Consider the following 19,194-nt stretch of genomic DNA (forward strand, 5'->3'; position numbering starts at 1 on the left):
CTTCATGGTGGATGATGGTCCTACCTTTGCCAAGATGGTGATCCTGGATTCTAGGGGATTCTTAAGCCTCACCCTCCTGGTTGAAAAGTCCCAATACATTAGGTTAGGCATGACTCATGGGAATCTCTATCACAGATCCATCCCTGGCTGCACGTACTCAACTGACTGCCTCCTCTAAGTACTGACACCTGTTATTCATTTCCATAGGACTGTTGATAGTTAATGTTCTGATGATGCCAGACAATTTTGAGTTCAGTTCATCATTATTGTTCTTATTAGAACACTAGTCAGTTTTGGGTTCCGTCCCTAGTTAGTCCTTATTAGATATTCCCAAAGGGAATTTCAAGGACAGTGGATCTATAGCCATGCAGCTTGTACTTCACACATTCTCACCTTCTTCTCTATATTAATAACCTGTACTCTTAGAAAAAAGCATTCTTTAAGGGTTCCTTAAGGGTTCCTTAGGGGTTCAGTGAATAATTAAGTGTGCCTAGCTTCCAAAAATTATTCTACTTGAAGCCCTTTCTGATAGGAAAACATTCTATTGTAGGGTTCTACATACAACCTTTATGGGTTTCCCCAGAGGAACAGCTGTTTCCTGTGTGTGCGTTATTATCATCGGTGCAGCTTATCTCGGTATGCTTTTAAATATTTCAGTATGTTTTTTTCTGCATCATCTGCCACTGTATTTCCAGCACATTTACAGGAAATGACCTGTGTTTTAGTGTGAGCCGTGAAACTCGTTCAGATCGAGGTCTGCAGGTCATAAACACTGTAATACTCCGAATGACATGCTGCCGGTGTGTCAGATGATCATCAGGAGATAAGGAGGACGCTTGATGGTGGTGACATCATGGTTATAGCTGGGTTATAAAGCTGAGTCTGTAGATCAGGTTGTTTATTCCAGACTTTCTGAGGAGCAGGTGATGGCTATCACACACTACACACTGGTGTACGGGATCCTGATGATCAGCGTGTTTCTGAAGTCCAGCGCTAAACCGCTAACATCACTCCAGCCCATGGTTAGTATCTCTGCTCTGATGGAGGAGTGTGTGTTTTTTTCTGTCCTGTTCTGTTGGATTTGTTGTTTATATGATTGTGAAGTGTTTTTGGGTTTCAGCAGGTAATTCACTGGGCAGGATGAGAGTGTGAGCTACATTACGATAATCTCAAACCTTGAATCTATGGCACGTCCTAATTGACTTTCCTGATGTTAAATTAAACTGATTTTGAGTTCCATCCTTGTAGCTAATTCAGGTTCCATCCAAACATATATGCAAGTGTAGATTTTACTCTTCAGTTTAAAATGCAAGCAGCGTTTTTGAAAAAATATCTCCATCCACACAAAAATGCAAACACTCGCATGAGCACACCAGCGTGGTGACAGCACATCCTAAACCGTTACTGCAAACACCTCACGAATAACATTAAGAGCTGTAGAGAAGGAGGAAGGAAAAATACCAACATGGCTGAAAGGATTAAAAGTTAAAACACCAAACTTGTAGATTCATATGTGTGTAGTGATGATGAGACGGAACTACTGCTTGATGTTCCTCTGGAATACAGTTCTAGAGTTCTCCGGGTCTGATCCTAAACCTGGGTTTATGATTCTGAAAAGCTTTTTTTCCGTGACCCAACATGCTGTTTTTATGATTAGCTAACTAGCTAACATAGCTATTTTTAGGGATCAACAAATCACAGTTCTTTACAAAAGTCTATGCTATTTTGAATATTTTCAAACTTCCACTTTAGGAAATCTTGCAGTGAAAACAAACATTTTGCGTTACATGGAAGACTAGCTATTATTTATTTTTGTTAAAAACTAGACACAAAATTTATACAAATACCTGAAATAAGCAGAAATTCTCATCAATACATGAAGTCCCCACGCTGTTTTAGTGTTTTCAAAAATTACTTATTTATAGTGAATCACTCAAGATTATGAAAAGAGAAAAAAATGGCAAAAGTTTTGTTTTATTTTTCGTTTATTTCGTTTATTTTTACAAATACTGTTATTTTCAGTGTACAGCTTCAGTGATTATTCAGTGAAGTTCATATTAAGTAAAAAAGAAGAGAACTTCTACATATATTAAGTAAAAAACAGACACAAAAAAGTGGATATTTACAACATAATACAATACAAGGAATACGATTATTATAATTTTTAAAAATGTGTCTGTATTTTCATATTGTTGCAGTTGAGCCTGGTTTCTGAAACGTCTGGTGTTTGTTTTGATGATGCTAATGAATTATTATTATTTTTTTTAATAAATACTATCATAATGTTGTCCAAAAGTCAGCAAATTGTGGACCACAGCGCCACCTGGAGGCTCCAGAGCGCAGAGCAGAGAGTGTATAGAAGTGTTCACATTGTATATTTCAGTTAGTTCAGTTTTATTGAACTATAATAGTGAACACACAGCTTTGTGTATAGTACTTCTGCACAGTACTAGACAAACCTAATACACAGTGTGTGTGTGTGTGTGTGTGCGTGTGTGTGTGTGTGTGTGTGTGTGTGTTTAGGAGGTGAAGAATACGACTGCAGCAGGGAACAATTCAGAACTCCAGATGATGAACAGAACAGAGGTGGATATGAGTGTGAAGAAAAAGATCTGGTCCCTGCTGTGGAAGAGAAGAGCCTCGAGTAAGCGAGACACTCGTAAAAACTGCTTTGGCTTTAAAATAGACCGAATCAGTGACCTGAGCGGAATGGGCTGTTAACATGAACATGTGAATTAATTTAACAAAAAAAAAAAAAAATCATTAAATATATAACTGGAATATAATCTGATCTGTTCTGGAGATGACTAGAGATCATAAAGGACATCGTTCTATCTGATGAATAAATGTTATTTATTAAGAAACGGATGGATGTGAGTCAATCTTACAGAGCTTCCAAACAGCTCGCTGTTACCAAACTGCTGTTAAAAACATTTGATTGTCAAACTTGACAACTACAAATATCAACTAAACTGTGTGTTTGTGGAGGGTGAAGTGTCCTCACGTGTCCAATTTCCATCTGTTTCCATCTGAATTTAATATTTTTTTAATATACATTGAACAAATTGGATATTAAATGAATTTGTGGAGGTCTACACCCATCTGCCTCTTAAAGGTTCTTTAGTTGTTCCCATGGAAATAGATAAAAATGGATTTGTACATGTATGCAATATCAAATTTATACTCCGGGGAAACAAGACATGGTTAATAGCAATAACAGAGTTCCTGGGCACTGAAGAAGAACAAGTTAAAAATAATATTTAATTTTTTTTTTTCAAGAATGACAATTTGTTTATATTTATTTAAAATATTGCTTAGGTGTGTGAGTATATTAGTAAGAAAAACTGTTACTGTTACAAACAAAACTGTGAGAAAAAAAAGGAATCAGTTGCTTGAGTGCAATTTTTTGTATGTAATGTTTATTTTACGCAATATTTTTTCTCCTTTTTAAGAAGGGTGCCAATAATTTTGAAGTGCATCTTATTAGTGTATATTATGGTTCGTTCAGTAACACTGAGATATTTGATTGTCTTTATATGGATGTGATTTGTTCTATAAGACACATATCTTTAACTTTTTTTATATGTATATAAATATTTGCATTGTTCTAATGTATTGTTTAATGTTGTGTATATTCTTGTTATTTGTGTATTCTGTGTAATCTTATGTCATACTATAACACTGAGTTTATAACATAGAGTTTGTGTTCGTTTTACAGATACACATTATGACTTCAGTTGTTGATGTTTGACATTTCATATGATTTAGTAAAGAATGTGATTTAAAATACCATTAATAACTCATCTCTGCTTCTTTTTGTTAAGGGATATTGCATACTGGTAAATACAGTGTTCTAAATAAAATTATTAAAAAGGGGAAATATATAATGATGTGAAAAGCTACAGAGCTACAGTGGATATAAAAAGATTACACACCCCTGTTTTATATAAATAAAAAAGTTACAGTAACCTGGTTGCATAAGTTTCCACACCCTTTTATAACTGGGGGTGTGGCTCTGTTCAGAATGAACCAATCACATGTTCAAAAGTAATTATAATACAGCTGTCAATGAAATTATTCTGATTAACCCCAAATAAAGACCAGCTGTTTCTGTAGGAGTTTCTTCACATCTTCATGGTCTCATCTGACTGTTGAAGGCATGTTCCTCAAAGAGCTTACCCATTGCCCACTGTGGAAAGATATCAATGAGGAGAGGGGTATAAAAGAATTTCCAAAACATTAGATGAACCATGGAACACTGTGAAGCCCATCATCAACAAGTGGAGAAAATGGAGCACCATAGTGACATCACCAAGAACAGGACGTCCCTCCAAAATTTATAAAAGGACAAGACAAAATCTTACCAGGGAGGCTGCCAAGAGACCTACAGCATCATTAAGGGAGCTGCAGGAACATCTGACACGTACTGATTACTCTCTGCATGTGACAACAATCTCTCTTATTCTTCACATGTCTGGGCTATGGGGTAGGCGGCTAGACAGAAACCCTTTCTCACAAAAACATCCAATCTCAACTAAATCACCCCAAACCATGTGGCAAAATGTGTTATGGTCTGAAGAGACCAATTCCAAAAGGTTTAATAATTTCATAATTCCAAAAGGTATGTTTGGCGCAAAAAAACACATCACCAAAAAGAACACCATACCCACAGTGAAGCATGGTGGTGGCAGCATCATGCTTTAGAGCTGCTTTTCTTTAGCCAGAACTGGGACTTTTATCAAGGAGGAGGGAATCATGAGTAGCTACAAATCCCAGTCGAATTTAGTGCAAAACCTTCAGGTGTGTGCTAGTGAGCTGAAGATGAAAAGGCACATATCCAAATCAACAAAGGAACGGCTTCACCACAAGAAGATCAATGTTTCTGAATGGCCGAGCCAGAGCCCAGACCTGAATCCAGCTAAACATCTGTGAGGTGACCTGAAGCAGCTGTACGCAGGAGATGCCTTTATAATTTGATGGATCTAGAAGGTTTTTGAGAAAATATTGCAAAGAGAAGATGTGCCACACTGATAGACTTTAGGGGTGTGTAAACTTATGCAACCAGGTTATTGTACGTTTTTTATGTTTCGTATAAAACGTTTCTGATTGTTTTTCACTTAACCTTTATACGCTGTAATTTCACACTGAGGGTGGAAAAAGTTCTGACGTCACAAAAACCTGCTGTTTTAACAACAGGGGTGTGTAAACTTTTATATCCACTGTACATACATAAACCAAAAAATTATTTTAAAAAATAAATAAATAAAAAAATATATACAATTATAATGACCAGTTCAACTTAATTTGTAAAATAATATGTAATTATTATTAATTTTTTACATATAGAATTTTAAGATTTCAACATTTAATAAGGGTTTTAAACTGTTTTATAATGTAAAATAAGGGTTTTTACACTATTTTACATTTATAACTCATTTTAATTCACTACAAATGATAACATTAACTATTTCTTTTTTAAGTTATGAAAATCTGATGATTTCTATTATACATTTCCACAAATTTTCATTCATTCGTGTACATTTTCAGTTTGTTCCTGTTTTATTATTTATTTACTTTTTCACCTCAGTGATCCAGCCAGATGCTGCGCGCGCAGCTACATCCGGGAACTCTTCAGAAGAGCCAATATGGCGGAGGTAAGAAAGGGAATTCTAAATGATTTTTCCTCTTAAAAACAAAAACAAACAAACAAAAAAAAAGCCTGTATTTTAATTGTGTTCATGTACACTATCTGAGAAATATGTATTTTAAAAATACAATGTGTGGATTTTATTCCGCAGCGCTGTATAAATCTGATCGATTTTAGTTATTAAAACTTGTTGGATTTTACTAATTTTCATCCTGCAAACTTATTAGCCAGCTCGCGCTGTTAGCCGGGTTTGGGATTAAATTATCCCGGGTTTGGGATTAAATTATCCCGGGTTATTTGTGAGGCGGTTGTGCAGGCTGTAGTGTGTTTTATTGAGGAAAAGCGGTGTGATCATTAAAGCTGTAGCTGTGTGGAGTGATGCTGTGGGTAATGAGTGCACAGTGCTAGCAGGGTTAGCAAAGCTAACTCTCTGTGTGGAGGCTAAACTGAGGTAAAAACTAAACGCGCGGGAAAAATAAATATAAATATAAATATCTCCAGAATGTCGGAGTTTACAGCGAGTTAGCGCCGTTTAACCCTCAGGATAAGTGTGTGTGTGTGTGTGTGTGTGTGTGTGTGTGGGAGGGAGGGAGGGAGGAAGTTTAGGAGGTCACGTACACACATTTTGGCCAATTAAACTCCAAATACAGAGATTTAATACACAATATTACACTTTAACTTATAACTTTACTTCTATACTTTAATATTACTCTTATGTTCTAATATCACTCTCACACTAACATTACTAACTTTTATTCTAATGTTACTAACTTTTATTTTAATGTTTTATTTTAATGTAACTTTTATTCCAGCGTTACTCTCCCACTCCTCCGTCACTCTCCCACTCCTCCGTCACTCTCCCAGTCCTCCGTCACTCTCCCAGTCCTCCGTCACTCTCCCACTCCTCCGTTACTCTCCCACTGCTCCGTTACTCTCCCACTCCTCCGTCACTCTCCCACTCTAGCGTTACTCTCCCACTCCTCCGTTACTCTCCCACTCCTCCGTCACTCTCCCACTCCTCCGTCACTCTCCCACTCCTCCGTCACTCTCCCACTCCTCCGTCACTCTCCCACTCCTCCGTCACTCTCCCACTCCTCCGTCACTCTCCCACTCTAGCGTTACTCTCCCACTCCTCCGTTACTCTCCCACTCCTCCGTCACTCTCCCACTCTAGCGTTACTCTCCCACTCCTCCGTCACTCTCCCACTCCTCCGTTACTCTCCCACTCCTCCGTCACTCTCCCACTCTAGCGTTACTCTCCCACTCTAGCGTTACTCTCCCACTCCTCCGTCACTCTCCCACTCTAGCGTTACTCTCCCACTCCTCCGTTACTCTCCCACTCTAGCGTTACTCTCCCACTCCTCCGTCACTCTCCCACTCCGCCGTCACTCTCCCACTCCTCCGTCACTCTCCCACTCCTCCGTTACTCTCCCACTCTAGCGTTACTCTCCCACTCTAGCGTTACTCTCCCACTCCTCCGTTACTCTCCCACTCCTCCGTCACTCTCCCACTCTAGCGTCACTCTCCCACTGCTCCGTTACTCTCCCACTCCTCCGTCACTCTCCCACTCCTCCGTCACTCTCCCACTCCTCCGTTACTCTCCCACTCTAGCGTTACTCTCCCACTCCTCCGTCACTCTCCCACTCCTCCGTTACTCTCCCACTCCTCCGTCACTCTCCCACTCCTCCGTTACTCTCCCACTCCTCCGTCACTCTCCCACTCCTCCGTCACTCTCCCACTCCTCCGTTACTCTCCCACTCCTCCGTCACTCTCCCACTCTAGCGTTACTCTCCCACTCTAGCGTTACTCTCCCACTCCTCCGTCACTCTCCCACTCTAGCGTTACTCTCCCACTCCTCCGTTACTCTCCCACTCTAGCGTTACTCTCCCACTCCTCCGTCACTCTCCCACTCCGCCGTCACTCTCCCACTCCTCCGTCACTCTCCCACTCCTCCGTTACTCTCCCACTCTAGCGTTACTCTCCCACTCTAGCGTTACTCTCCCACTCCTCCGTTACTCTCCCACTCCTCCGTCACTCTCCCACTCTAGCGTCACTCTCCCACTGCTCCGTTACTCTCCCACTCCTCCGTCACTCTCCCACTCCTCCGTCACTCTCCCACTCCTCCGTTACTCTCCCACTCTAGCGTTACTCTCCCACTCCTCCGTCACTCTCCCACTCCTCCGTTACTCTCCCACTCCTCCGTCACTCTCCCACTCCTCCGTTACTCTCCCACTCTAGCGTTACTCTCCCACTCTAGCGTTACTCTCCCACTCCTCCGTTACTCTCCCACTCCTCCGTCACTCTCCCACTCTAGCGTCACTCTCCCACTGCTCCGTTACTCTCCCACTCCTCCGTCACTCTCCCACTCTAGCGTTACTCTCCCACTCTAGCGTTACTCTCCCACTCCTCCGTCACTCTCCCACTCCTCCGTCACTCTCCCACTGCTCCGTTACTCTCCCACTCCTCCGTCACTCTCCCACTCCTCCGTCACTCTCCCACTCCGCCGTCACTCTCCCACTCCTCCGTCACTCTCCCACTCTGCCGTCACTCTCCCACTCTGCCGTCACTCTCCCACTCCTCCGTCACTCTCCCACTGCTCCGTCACTCTCCCACTCCTCCGTCACTCTCCCACTGCTCCGTCACTCTCCCACTCCTCCGTCACTCTCCCACTCTGCCGTCACTCTCCCACTCCGCCGTTACTCTCCCACTCTAGCGTTACTCTCCCACTCCTCCGTCACTCTCCCACTCCTCCGTCACTCTCCCACTCTAGCGTTACTCTCCCACTCCGCCGTTACTCTCCCACTCCTCCGTCACTCTCCCACTCCGCCGTTACTCTCCCACTCTAGCGTTACTCTCCCACTCTAGCGTTACTCTCCCACTCCTCCGTCACTCTCCCACTCCTCCGTCACTCTCCCACTCTAGCGTTACTCTCCCACTCCTCCGTTACTCTCCCACTCTAGCGTTACTCTCCCACTCCTCCGTCACTCTCCCACTCCTCCGTCACTCTCCCACTCCTCCGTCACTCTCCCACTCTAGCGTTACTCTCCCACTCCTCCGTCACTCTCCCACTCCTCCGTCACTCTCCCACTCCTCCGTCACTCTCCCACTCCTCCGTTACTCTCCCACTCTAGCGTTACTCTCCCACTCTAGCGTTACTCTCCCACTCCTCCGTTACTCTCCCACTCCTCCGTCACTCTCCCACTCTAGCGTCACTCTCCCACTCCTCCGTTACTCTCCCACTCTAGCGTTACTCTCCCACTCCTCCGTTACTCTCCCACTCTGCCGTTACTCTCCCACTGCTCCGTTACTCTCCCACTCCTCCGTCACTCTCCCACTCTAGCGTTACTCTCCCACTCTAGCGTTACTCTCCCACTCCTCCGTCACTCTCCCACTCCGCCGTTACTCTCCCACTCTGCCGTCACTCTCCCACTGCTCCGTTACTCTCCCACTCTAGCGTTACTCTCCCACTCTAGCGTTACTCTCCCACTCCTCCGTCACTCTCCCACTCCTCCGTTACTCTCCCACTCCTCCGTTACTCTCCCACTCCTCCGTTACTCTCCCACTCTAGCGTTACTCTCCCACTCCTCCGTCACTCTCCCACTCCTCCGTTACTCTCCCACTCCTCCGTCACTCTCCCACTCCTCCGTCACTCTCCCACTGCTCCGTTACTCTCCCACTCCTCCGTCACTCTCCCACTCCTCCGTCACTCTCCCACTCCGCCGTCACTCTCCCACTCCTCCGTCACTCTCCCACTCCTCCGTCACTCTCCCACTCTGCCGTCACTCTCCCACTCTGCCGTCACTCTCCCACTCCTCCGTCACTCTCCCACTGCTCCGTCACTCTCCCACTCCTCCGTCACTCTCCCACTGCTCCGTTACTCTCCCACTCCTCCGTCACTCTCCCACTCCTCCGTTACTCTCCCACTGCTCCGTTACTCTCCCACTCCTCCGTCACTCTCCCACTCCTCCGTCACTCTCCCACTCCTCCGTCACTCTCCCACTCTGCCGTCACTCTCCCACTCCGCCGTTACTCTCCCACTCTAGCGTTACTCTCCCACTCCTCCGTCACTCTCCCACTCCTCCGTCACTCTCCCACTCTAGCGTTACTCTCCCACTCCGCCGTTACTCTCCCACTCCTCCGTCACTCTCCCACTCTAGCGTTACTCTCCCACTCCTCCGTTACTCTCCCACTCTAGCGTTACTCTCCCACTCTGCCGTTACTCTCCCACTCCGCCGTTACTCTCCCACTCTAGCGTTACTCTCCCACTCCTCCGTCACTCTCCCACTCCTCCGTCACTCTCCCACTCTAGCGTTACTCTCCCACTCCTCCGTTACTCTCCCACTCTAGCGTTACTCTCCCACTCCTCCGTCACTCTCCCACTCCTCCGTCACTCTCCCACTGCTCCGTCACTCTCCCACTCTGCCGTTACTCTCCCACTCTAGCGTTACTCTCCCACTCTAGCGTTACTCTCCCACTCTAGCGTTACTCTCCCACTCCTCCGTTACTCTCCCACTCCTCCGTCACTCTCCCACTCCTCCGTCACTCTCCCACTCCTCCGTTACTCTCCCACTCTAGCGTTACTCTCCCACTCCTCCGTCACTCTCCCACTCCGCCGTTACTCTCCCACTCTAGCGTTACTCTCCCACTCCTCCGTCACTCTCCCACTCCTCCGTCACTCTCCCACTCCTCCGTCACTCTCCCACTCCTCCGTTACTCTCCCACTGCTCCGTTACTCTCCCACTCTGCCGTCACTCTCCCACTGCTCCGTTACTCTCCCACTCTAGCGTTACTCTCCCACTCTAGCGTTACTCTCCCACTCCTCCGTCACTCTCCCACTCCTCCGTTACTCTCCCACTCCTCCGTCACTCTCCCACTCCTCCGTTACTCTCCCACTCTAGCGTTACTCTCCCACTCCTCCGTCACTCTCCCACTCCTCCGTTACTCTCCCACTCCTCCGTCACTCTCCCACTCTAGCGTTACTCTCCCACTCTAGCGTTACTCTCCCACTCCTCCGTTACTCTCCCACTCTGGCGTTACTCTCCCACTCCTCCGTCACTCTCCCACTCCTCCGTTACTCTCCCACTCCTCCGTCACTCTCCCACTGCTCCGTTACTCTCCCACTCTAGCGTTACTCTCCCACTCTAGCGTTACTCTCCCACTCCTCCGTCACTCTCCCACTCCTCCGTTACTCTCCCACTCCTCCGTTACTCTCCCACTCTAGCGTTACTCTCCCACTCCTCCGTCACTCTCCCACTCTAGCGTTACTCTCCCACTCCTCCGTTACTCTCCCACTCTAGCGTTACTCTCCCACTCCTCCGTCACTCTCCCACTCCGCCGTCACTCTCCCACTCCTCCGTCACTCTCCCACTCCTCCGTTACTCTCCCACTCTAGCGTTACTCTCCCACTCTAGCGTTACTCTCCCACTCCTCCGTTACTCTCCCACTCCTCCGTCACTCTCCCACTCTAGCGTCACTCTCCCACTGCTCCGTTACTCTCCCACTCCTCCGTCACTCTCCCACTCCTCCGTCACTCTCCCACTCCTCCGTTACTCTCCCACTCTAGCGTTACTCTCCCACTCCTCCGTCACTCTCCCACTCCTCCGTTACTCTCCCACTCCTCCGTCACTCTCCCACTCCTCCGTTACTCTCCCACTCTAGCGTTACTCTCCCACTCTAGCGTTACTCTCCCACTCCTCCGTTACTCTCCCACTCCTCCGTCACTCTCCCACTCTAGCGTCACTCTCCCACTGCTCCGTTACTCTCCCACTCCTCCGTCACTCTCCCACTCTAGCGTTACTCTCCCACTCTAGCGTTACTCTCCCACTCCTCCGTCACTCTCCCACTCCTCCGTCACTCTCCCACTGCTCCGTTACTCTCCCACTCCTCCGTCACTCTCCCACTCCTCCGTCACTCTCCCACTCCGCCGTCACTCTCCCACTCCTCCGTCACTCTCCCACTCTGCCGTCACTCTCCCACTCTGCCGTCACTCTCCCACTCCTCCGTCACTCTCCCACTGCTCCGTCACTCTCCCACTCCTCCGTCACTCTCCCACTGCTCCGTCACTCTCCCACTCCTCCGTCACTCTCCCACTCTGCCGTCACTCTCCCACTCCGCCGTTACTCTCCCACTCTAGCGTTACTCTCCCACTCCTCCGTCACTCTCCCACTCCTCCGTCACTCTCCCACTCTAGCGTTACTCTCCCACTCCGCCGTTACTCTCCCACTCCTCCGTCACTCTCCCACTCCGCCGTTACTCTCCCACTCTAGCGTTACTCTCCCACTCTAGCGTTACTCTCCCACTCCTCCGTCACTCTCCCACTCCTCCGTCACTCTCCCACTCTAGCGTTACTCTCCCACTCCTCCGTTACTCTCCCACTCTAGCGTTACTCTCCCACTCCTCCGTCACTCTCCCACTCCTCCGTCACTCTCCCACTCCTCCGTCACTCTCCCACTCTAGCGTTACTCTCCCACTCCTCCGTCACTCTCCCACTCCTCCGTCACTCTCCCACTCCTCCGTCACTCTCCCACTCCTCCGTTACTCTCCCACTCTAGCGTTACTCTCCCACTCTAGCGTTACTCTCCCACTCCTCCGTTACTCTCCCACTCCTCCGTCACTCTCCCACTCTAGCGTCACTCTCCCACTCCTCCGTTACTCTCCCACTCTAGCGTTACTCTCCCACTCCTCCGTTACTCTCCCACTCTGCCGTTACTCTCCCACTGCTCCGTTACTCTCCCACTCCTCCGTTACTCTCCCACTCTAGCGTTACTCTCCCACTCTAGCGTTACTCTCCCACTCCTCCGTCACTCTCCCACTCCGCCGTTACTCTCCCACTCTGCCGTCACTCTCCCACTGCTCCGTTACTCTCCCACTCTAGCGTTACTCTCCCACTCTAGCGTTACTCTCCCACTCCTCCGTCACTCTCCCACTCCTCCGTTACTCTCCCACTCCTCCGTTACTCTCCCACTCTAGCGTTACTCTCCCACTCCTCCGTCACTCTCCCACTCCTCCGTTACTCTCCCACTCCTCCGTCACTCTCCCACTCCTCCGTCACTCTCCCACTGCTCCGTTACTCTCCCACTCCTCCGTCACTCTCCCACTCCTCCGTCACTCTCCCACTCCGCCGTCACTCTCCCACTCCTCCGTCACTCTCCCACTCCTCCGTCACTCTCCCACTCTGCCGTCACTCTCCCACTCTGCCGTCACTCTCCCACTCCTCCGTCACTCTCCCACTGCTCCGTCACTCTCCCACTCCTCCGTCACTCTCCCACTGCTCCGTTACTCTCCCACTCCTCCGTCACTCTCCCACTCCTCCGTTACTCTCCCACTCCTCCGTTACTCTCCCACTCCTCCGTCACTCTCCCACTCCTCCGTCACTCTCCCACTCCTCCGTCACTCTCCCACTCTGCCGTCACTCTCCCACTCCGCCGTTACTCTCCCACTCTAGCGTTACTCTCCCACTCCTCCGTCACTCTCCCACTCCTCCGTCACTCTCCCACTCTAGCGTTACTCTCCCACTCCGCCGTTACTCTCCCACTCCTCCGTCACTCTCCCACTCTAGCGTTACTCTCCCACTCCTCCGTTACTCTCCCACTCTAGCGTTACTCTCCCACTCTGCCGTTACTCTCCCACTCCGCCGTTACTCTCCCACTCTAGCGTTACTCTCCCACTCCTCCGTCACTCTCCCACTCCTCCGTCACTCTCCCACTCTAGCGTTACTCTCCCACTCCTCCGTTACTCTCCCACTCTAGCGTTACTCTCCCACTCCTCCGTCACTCTCCCACTCCTCCGTCACTCTCCCACTCTGCCGTCACTCTCCCACTCCGCCGTTACTCTCCCACTCTAGCGTTACTCTCCCACTCCTCCGTCACTCTCCCACTGCTCCGTCACTCTCCCACTCTGCCGTTACTCTCCCACTCTAGCGTTACTCTCCCACTCTAGCGTTACTCTCCCACTCTAGCGTTACTCTCCCACTCTAGCGTTACTCTCCCACTCCTCCGTTACTCTCCCACTCCTCCGTCACTCTCCCACTCCTCCGTCACTCTCCCACTCCTCCGTTACTCTCCCACTCTAGCGTTACTCTCCCACTCCTCCGTCACTCTCCCACTCCGCCGTTACTCTCCCACTCTAGCGTTACTCTCCCACTCCTCCGTCACTCTCCCACTCCTCCGTCACTCTCCCACTCCTCCGTCACTCTCCCACTCCTCCGTTACTCTCCCACTGCTCCGTTACTCTCCCACTCTGCCGTCACTCTCCCACTGCTCCGTTACTCTCCCACTCTAGCGTTACTCTCCCACTCTAGCGTTACTCTCCCACTCCTCCGTCACTCTCCCACTCCTCCGTTACTCTCCCACTCCTCCGTCACTCTCCCACTCCTCCGTTACTCTCCCACTCTAGCGTTACTCTCCCACTCCTCCGTCACTCTCCCACTCCTCCGTTACTCTCCCACTCCTCCGTCACTCTCCCACTCTAGCGTTACTCTCCCACTCTAGCGTTACTCTCCCACTCCTCCGTTACTCTCCCACTCTGGCGTTACTCTCCCACTCCTCCGTCACTCTCCCACTCCTCCGTTACTCTCCCACTCCTCCGTCACTCTCCCACTGCTCCGTTACTCTCCCACTCTAGCGTTACTCTCCCACTCTAGCGTTACTCTCCCACTCCTCCGTCACTCTCCCACTCCTCCGTTACTCTCCCACTCCTCCGTTACTCTCCCACTCTAGCGTTACTCTCCCACTCCTCCGTCACTCTCCCACTCCTCCGTCACTCTCCCACTCTAGCGTTACTCTCCCACTCTAGCGTTACTCTCCCACTCCGCCGTTACTCTCCCACTCCGCCGTTACTCTCCCACTCCTCCGTTACTCTCCCACTCCTCCGTTACTCTCCCACTCTAGCGTCACTCTCCCACTCCTCCGTCACTCTCCCACTCCTCCGTCACTCTCCCACTCCTCCGTTACTCTCCCACTCCTCCGTTACTCTCCCACTCCTCCGTTACTCTCCCACTCCTCCGTCACTCTCCCACTCCTCCGTTACTCTCCCACTCTAGCGTTACTCTCCCACTCCTCCATTACTCTCCCACTCCTCCGTCACTCTCCCACTCCTCCGTTACTCTCCCACTCCTCCGTCACTCTCCCACTCCTCCGTTACTCTCCCACTCTAGCGTTACTCTCCCACTCCTCCGTCACTCTCCCACTCCTCCGTCACTCTCCCACTCTAGCGTTACTCTCCCACTCCGCCGTTACTCTCCCACTCTAGCGTCACTCTCCCACTCCTCCGTCACTCTCCCACTCCTCCGTCACTCTCCCACTCCTCCGTTACTCTCCCACTCCTCCGTTACTCTCCCACTCCTCCGTTACTCTCCCACTCCTCCGTCACTCTCCCACTCCTCCGTTACTCTCCCACTCTAGCGTTACTCTCCCACTCCTCCATTACTCTCCCACTCCTCCGTCACTCTCCCACTCCTCCGTTACTCTCCCACTCCTCCGTCACTCTCCCACTCCTCCGTTACTCTCCCACTCTAGCGTTACTCTCCCACTCCTCCGTCACTCTCCCACTCCTCCGTCACTCTCCCACTCTAGCGTTACTCTCCCACTCCGCCGTTACTCTCCCACTCCTCCGTCACTCTCCCACTCCGCCGTTACTCTCCCACTCTAGCGTTACTCTCCCACTCCTCCGTCACTCTCCCACTCCTCCGTCACTCTCCCACTCTAGCGTTACTCTCCCACTCCTCCGTTACTCTCCCACTCTAGCGTTACTCTCCCACTCCTCCGTCACTCTCCCACTGCTCCGTTACTCTCCCACTCTGCCGTCACTCTCCCACTCCTCCGTTACTCTCCCACTCCTCCGTTACTCTCCCACTCTAGCGTTACTCTCCCACTCCTCCGTCACTCTCCCACTCCTCCGTCACTCTCCCACTCCTCCGTTACTCTCCCACTCTAGCGTTACTCTCCCACTCCGCCGTCACTCTCCCACTCCGCCGTTACTCTCCCACTCCTCCGTCACTCTCCCACTCCTCCGTCATTCTCCCACTCCTCCGTCACTCTCCCACTCCTCCGTTACTCTCCCACTCTAGCGTTACTCTCCCACTCCTCCGTTACTCTCCCACTCCTCCGTTACTCTCCCACTCCTCCGTTACTCTCCCACTCTAGCGTTACTCTCCCACTCCTCCGTTACTCTCCCACTCTAGCATTACTCTCCCACTCCTCCGTTACTCTCCCACTCTAGCGTTACTCTCCCACTCCTCCGTCACTCTCCCACTCCTCCGTTACTCTCCCACTCCTCCGTTACTCTCCCACTCTAGCGTTACTCTCCCACTCCTCCGTCACTCTCCCACTCTAGCGTTACTCTCCCACTCCTCCATTACTCTCCCACTCCTCCGTCACTCTCCCACTCCTCCGTTACTCTCCCACTCCTCCGTCACTCTCCCACTCCTCCGTTACTCTCCCACTCTAGCGTTACTCTCCCACTCCTCCGTCACTCTCCCACTCCTCCGTTACTCTCCCACTCCTCCGTCACTCTCCCACTGCTCCGTTACTCTCCCACTCTAGCGTTACTCTCCCACTCTAGCGTTACTCTCCCACTCCTCCGTCACTCTCCCACTCCTCCGTTACTCTCCCACTCCTCCGTTACTCTCCCACTCCTCCGTTACTCTCCCACTCCTCCGTTACTCTCCCACTCTAGCGTTACTCTCCCACTCCTCCGTCACTCTCCCACTCCTCCGTCACTCTCCCACTCCTCCGTCACTCTCCCACTCCTCCGTCACTCTCCCACTCTAGCGTCACTCTCCCACTCCTCCGTTACTCTCCCACTCCTCCGTCACTCTCCCACTCCTCCGTTACTCTCCCACTCTAGCGTTACTCTCCCACTCCTCCGTCACTCTCCCACTCCTCCGTTACTCTCCCACTCCTCCGTCACTCTCCCACTGCTCCGTTACTCTCCCACTCTAGCGTTACTCTCCCACTCTAGCGTTACTCTCCCACTCCTCCGTCACTCTCCCACTCCTCCGTCACTCTCCCACTCCTCCGTCACTCTCCCACTCCTCCGTTACTCTCCCACTCCTCCGTTACTCTCCCACTCTAGCGTTACTCTCCCACTCCTCCGTTACTCTCCCACTCCTCCGTTACTCTCCCACCCTAGCGTTACTCTCCCACTCCTCCGTCACTCTCCCACTCCTCCGTCACTCTCCCACTCCTCCGTTACTCTCCCACTCCTCCGTTACTCTCCCACCCTAGCGTTACTCTCCCACTCCTCCGTTACTCTCCCACTCCTCCGTTACTCTCCCACTCCTCCGTCACTCTCCCACTCTGGCGTTACTCTCCCACTCCTCCGTCACTCTCCCACTCCTCCGTCACTCTCCCACTCCTCCGTCACTCTCCCACTCTAGCGTTACTCTCCCACTCCTCCGTCACTCTCCCACTCCTCCGTCACTCTCCCACTCCTCCGTCACTCTCCCACTCCTCCGTTACTCTCCCACTCTAGCGTTACTCTCCCACTCTAGCGTTACTCTCCCACTCCTCCGTTACTCTCCCACTCTAGCGTTACTCTCCCACTCCTCCGTTACTCTCCCACTCCTCCGTCACTCTCCCACTCCTCCGTCACTCTCCCACTCCTCCGTTACTCTCCCACTCTAGCGTTACTCTCCCACTCCTCCGTTACTCTCCCACTCCTCCGTTACTCTCCCACTCCTCCGTTACTCTCCCACCCTAGCGTTACTCTCCCACTCCGCCGTTACTCTCCCACTCCGCCGTTACTCTCCCACTCCTCCGTTACTCTCCCACTCTAGCGTTACTCTCCCACTCCTCCGTTACTCTCCCACTCTAGCGTTACTCTCCCACTCCTCCGTCACTCTCCCACTCTAGCGTTACTCTCCCACTCCTCCGTCACTCTCCGACTCTGCCGTTACTCTCCCACTCTGCCGTTACTCTCCCACTCCTCCGTCACTCTCCCACTCCTCCGTCACTCTCCCACTCCGCCGTTACTCTCCCACTCCTCCGTTACTCTCCCACTCCTCCGTTACTCTCCCACTCTAGCGTTACTCTCCCACTCCTCCGTTACTCTCCCACTCTAGCGTTACTCTCCCACTCCTCCGTTACTCTCCCACTCCTTTGTTACTCTTCCACTCCTCCGTCACTCTCCCACTCCTCCGTAACTCTCCCACTCCTCCGTAACTCTCCCACTCCTCCGTCACTCTCCCACTCCTCCGTCACTCTCCCACTCCTCCGTTACTCTCCCACTCTAGCGTTACTCTCCCACTCTAGCGTTACTCTCCCACTCTAGCGTTACTCTCCCACTCCTTTGTTACTCTTCCACTCCTCCGTTACTCTCCCACTCCTCCGTCACTCTCCCACTCTAGCGTTACTCTCCCACTCCTCCGTTACTCTCCCACTCCTCCGTTACTCTCCCACTCCTCCGTCACTCTCCCACTCCTCCGTTACTCTCCCACTCTGCCGTTACTCTCCCACTCCTCCGTTACTCTCCCACTCCTCCGTCACTCTCCCACTCCTCCGTCACTCTCCCACTCCTCCGTTACTCTCCCACTCCTCCGTTACTCTCCCACTCTAGCATTACTCTCCCACTCCTCCGTTACTCTCCCACTCCTTTGTTACTCTCCCAATCTAGCGTTACTCTCCCACTCCTCCGTTACTCTCCCACTCCTTTGTTACTCTCCCACTCTAGCGTTACTCTCCCACTCCTCCGTTACTCTCCCACTCTGGCGTTACTCTCCCACTCCTCCGTTACTCTCCCACTCTAGCGTTACTCTCCCACTCCTCCGTTACTCTCCCACTCTAGCGTTACTCTCCCACTCCTCCGTTACTCTCCCACTCCTCCGTTACTCTCCCACTCCTTTGTTACTCTCCCACTCCTCCGTTACTCTCCCACTCCTCCGTTACTCTCCCACTCTGGCGTTACTCTCCCACTCCTCCGTTACTCTCCCACTCTGGCGTTACTCTCCCACTCCTCCGTTACTCTCCCACTCTGGCGTTACTCTCCCACTCCTCCGTTACTCTCCCACTCTAGCGTTACTCTCCCACTCCGCCGTTACTCTCCCACTCCTCCGTTACTCTCCCACTCTAGCGTTACTCTCCCACTCCGCCGTTACTCTCCCACTCCTCCGTTACTCTCCCACTCCTCCGTTACTCTCATTTTGCTCCAACGTTCTAACATCAGTCCTATATTCTAACGTTACTGTTATATTTAGAGTGTGTTCCTCAGCCCTCTCTATTTCTCATATCATCATCATGTTACTACATGTGAATGTGAATGTTTAATTTATATGTCCATTAAATCTGAAACTAATAAAGATCTGAGGTCTCTGTATTTGACTTTTTGCCATTAGGCTTTAAAAAAAAGCTTCATCCTTGAAGGAGAAATGGTTCTGCCTAGAATTATTCCATTCAGAGAACCTTACAGAACCCACACGAGTGTGCAGACAATGACCCATGCTGTCACATTTACCATATAAAACTGAAGATGTTAAAGGTTGTTGCTGTTTCATGATGTCATTAGAAGACCTTTCCTGTGATTTTAACGTTGAGTGTGTTTCTGTTCTGTTGC

At 50.6% G+C, this 19,194-nt stretch overlaps 2 protein-coding genes across 2 annotated transcripts in view; both read left to right on the forward strand.

The window, feature by feature from the left end:
- The first annotated feature begins 741 nt into the window (after positions 1 to 741).
- Positions 742 to 4,029, forward strand: LOC113524738 (C-type natriuretic peptide 2-like). The gene is made up of 2 exons (XM_026911088.3): positions 742 to 1,022; positions 2,524 to 4,029. Exons 1-2 carry the CDS (start codon positions 927 to 929, stop codon positions 2,719 to 2,721), a joined length of 294 nt encoding a protein of 97 aa, XP_026766889.1. The 5' UTR covers positions 742 to 926; the 3' UTR covers positions 2,722 to 4,029.
- Positions 4,030 to 5,600: 1,571 nt separating this feature from the next.
- Positions 5,601 to 19,194, forward strand: part of mier1b (mesoderm induction early response 1b, transcriptional regulator) — a 30,589-nt gene continuing 16,995 nt past the window's right edge. Inside the window, exon 1 of the mRNA XM_053233202.1 lies at positions 5,601 to 5,654. Coding sequence (XP_053089177.1) covers positions 5,646 to 5,654 — 9 coding nt within the window. The 5' untranslated portion in view covers positions 5,601 to 5,645. The remainder of the gene's footprint in view (positions 5,655 to 19,194) is intronic.

This window comes from Pangasianodon hypophthalmus, chromosome 4, assembly GCF_027358585.1.
Source record: "Pangasianodon hypophthalmus isolate fPanHyp1 chromosome 4, fPanHyp1.pri, whole genome shotgun sequence".
NCBI lineage: Eukaryota > Metazoa > Chordata > Actinopteri > Siluriformes > Pangasiidae > Pangasianodon > Pangasianodon hypophthalmus.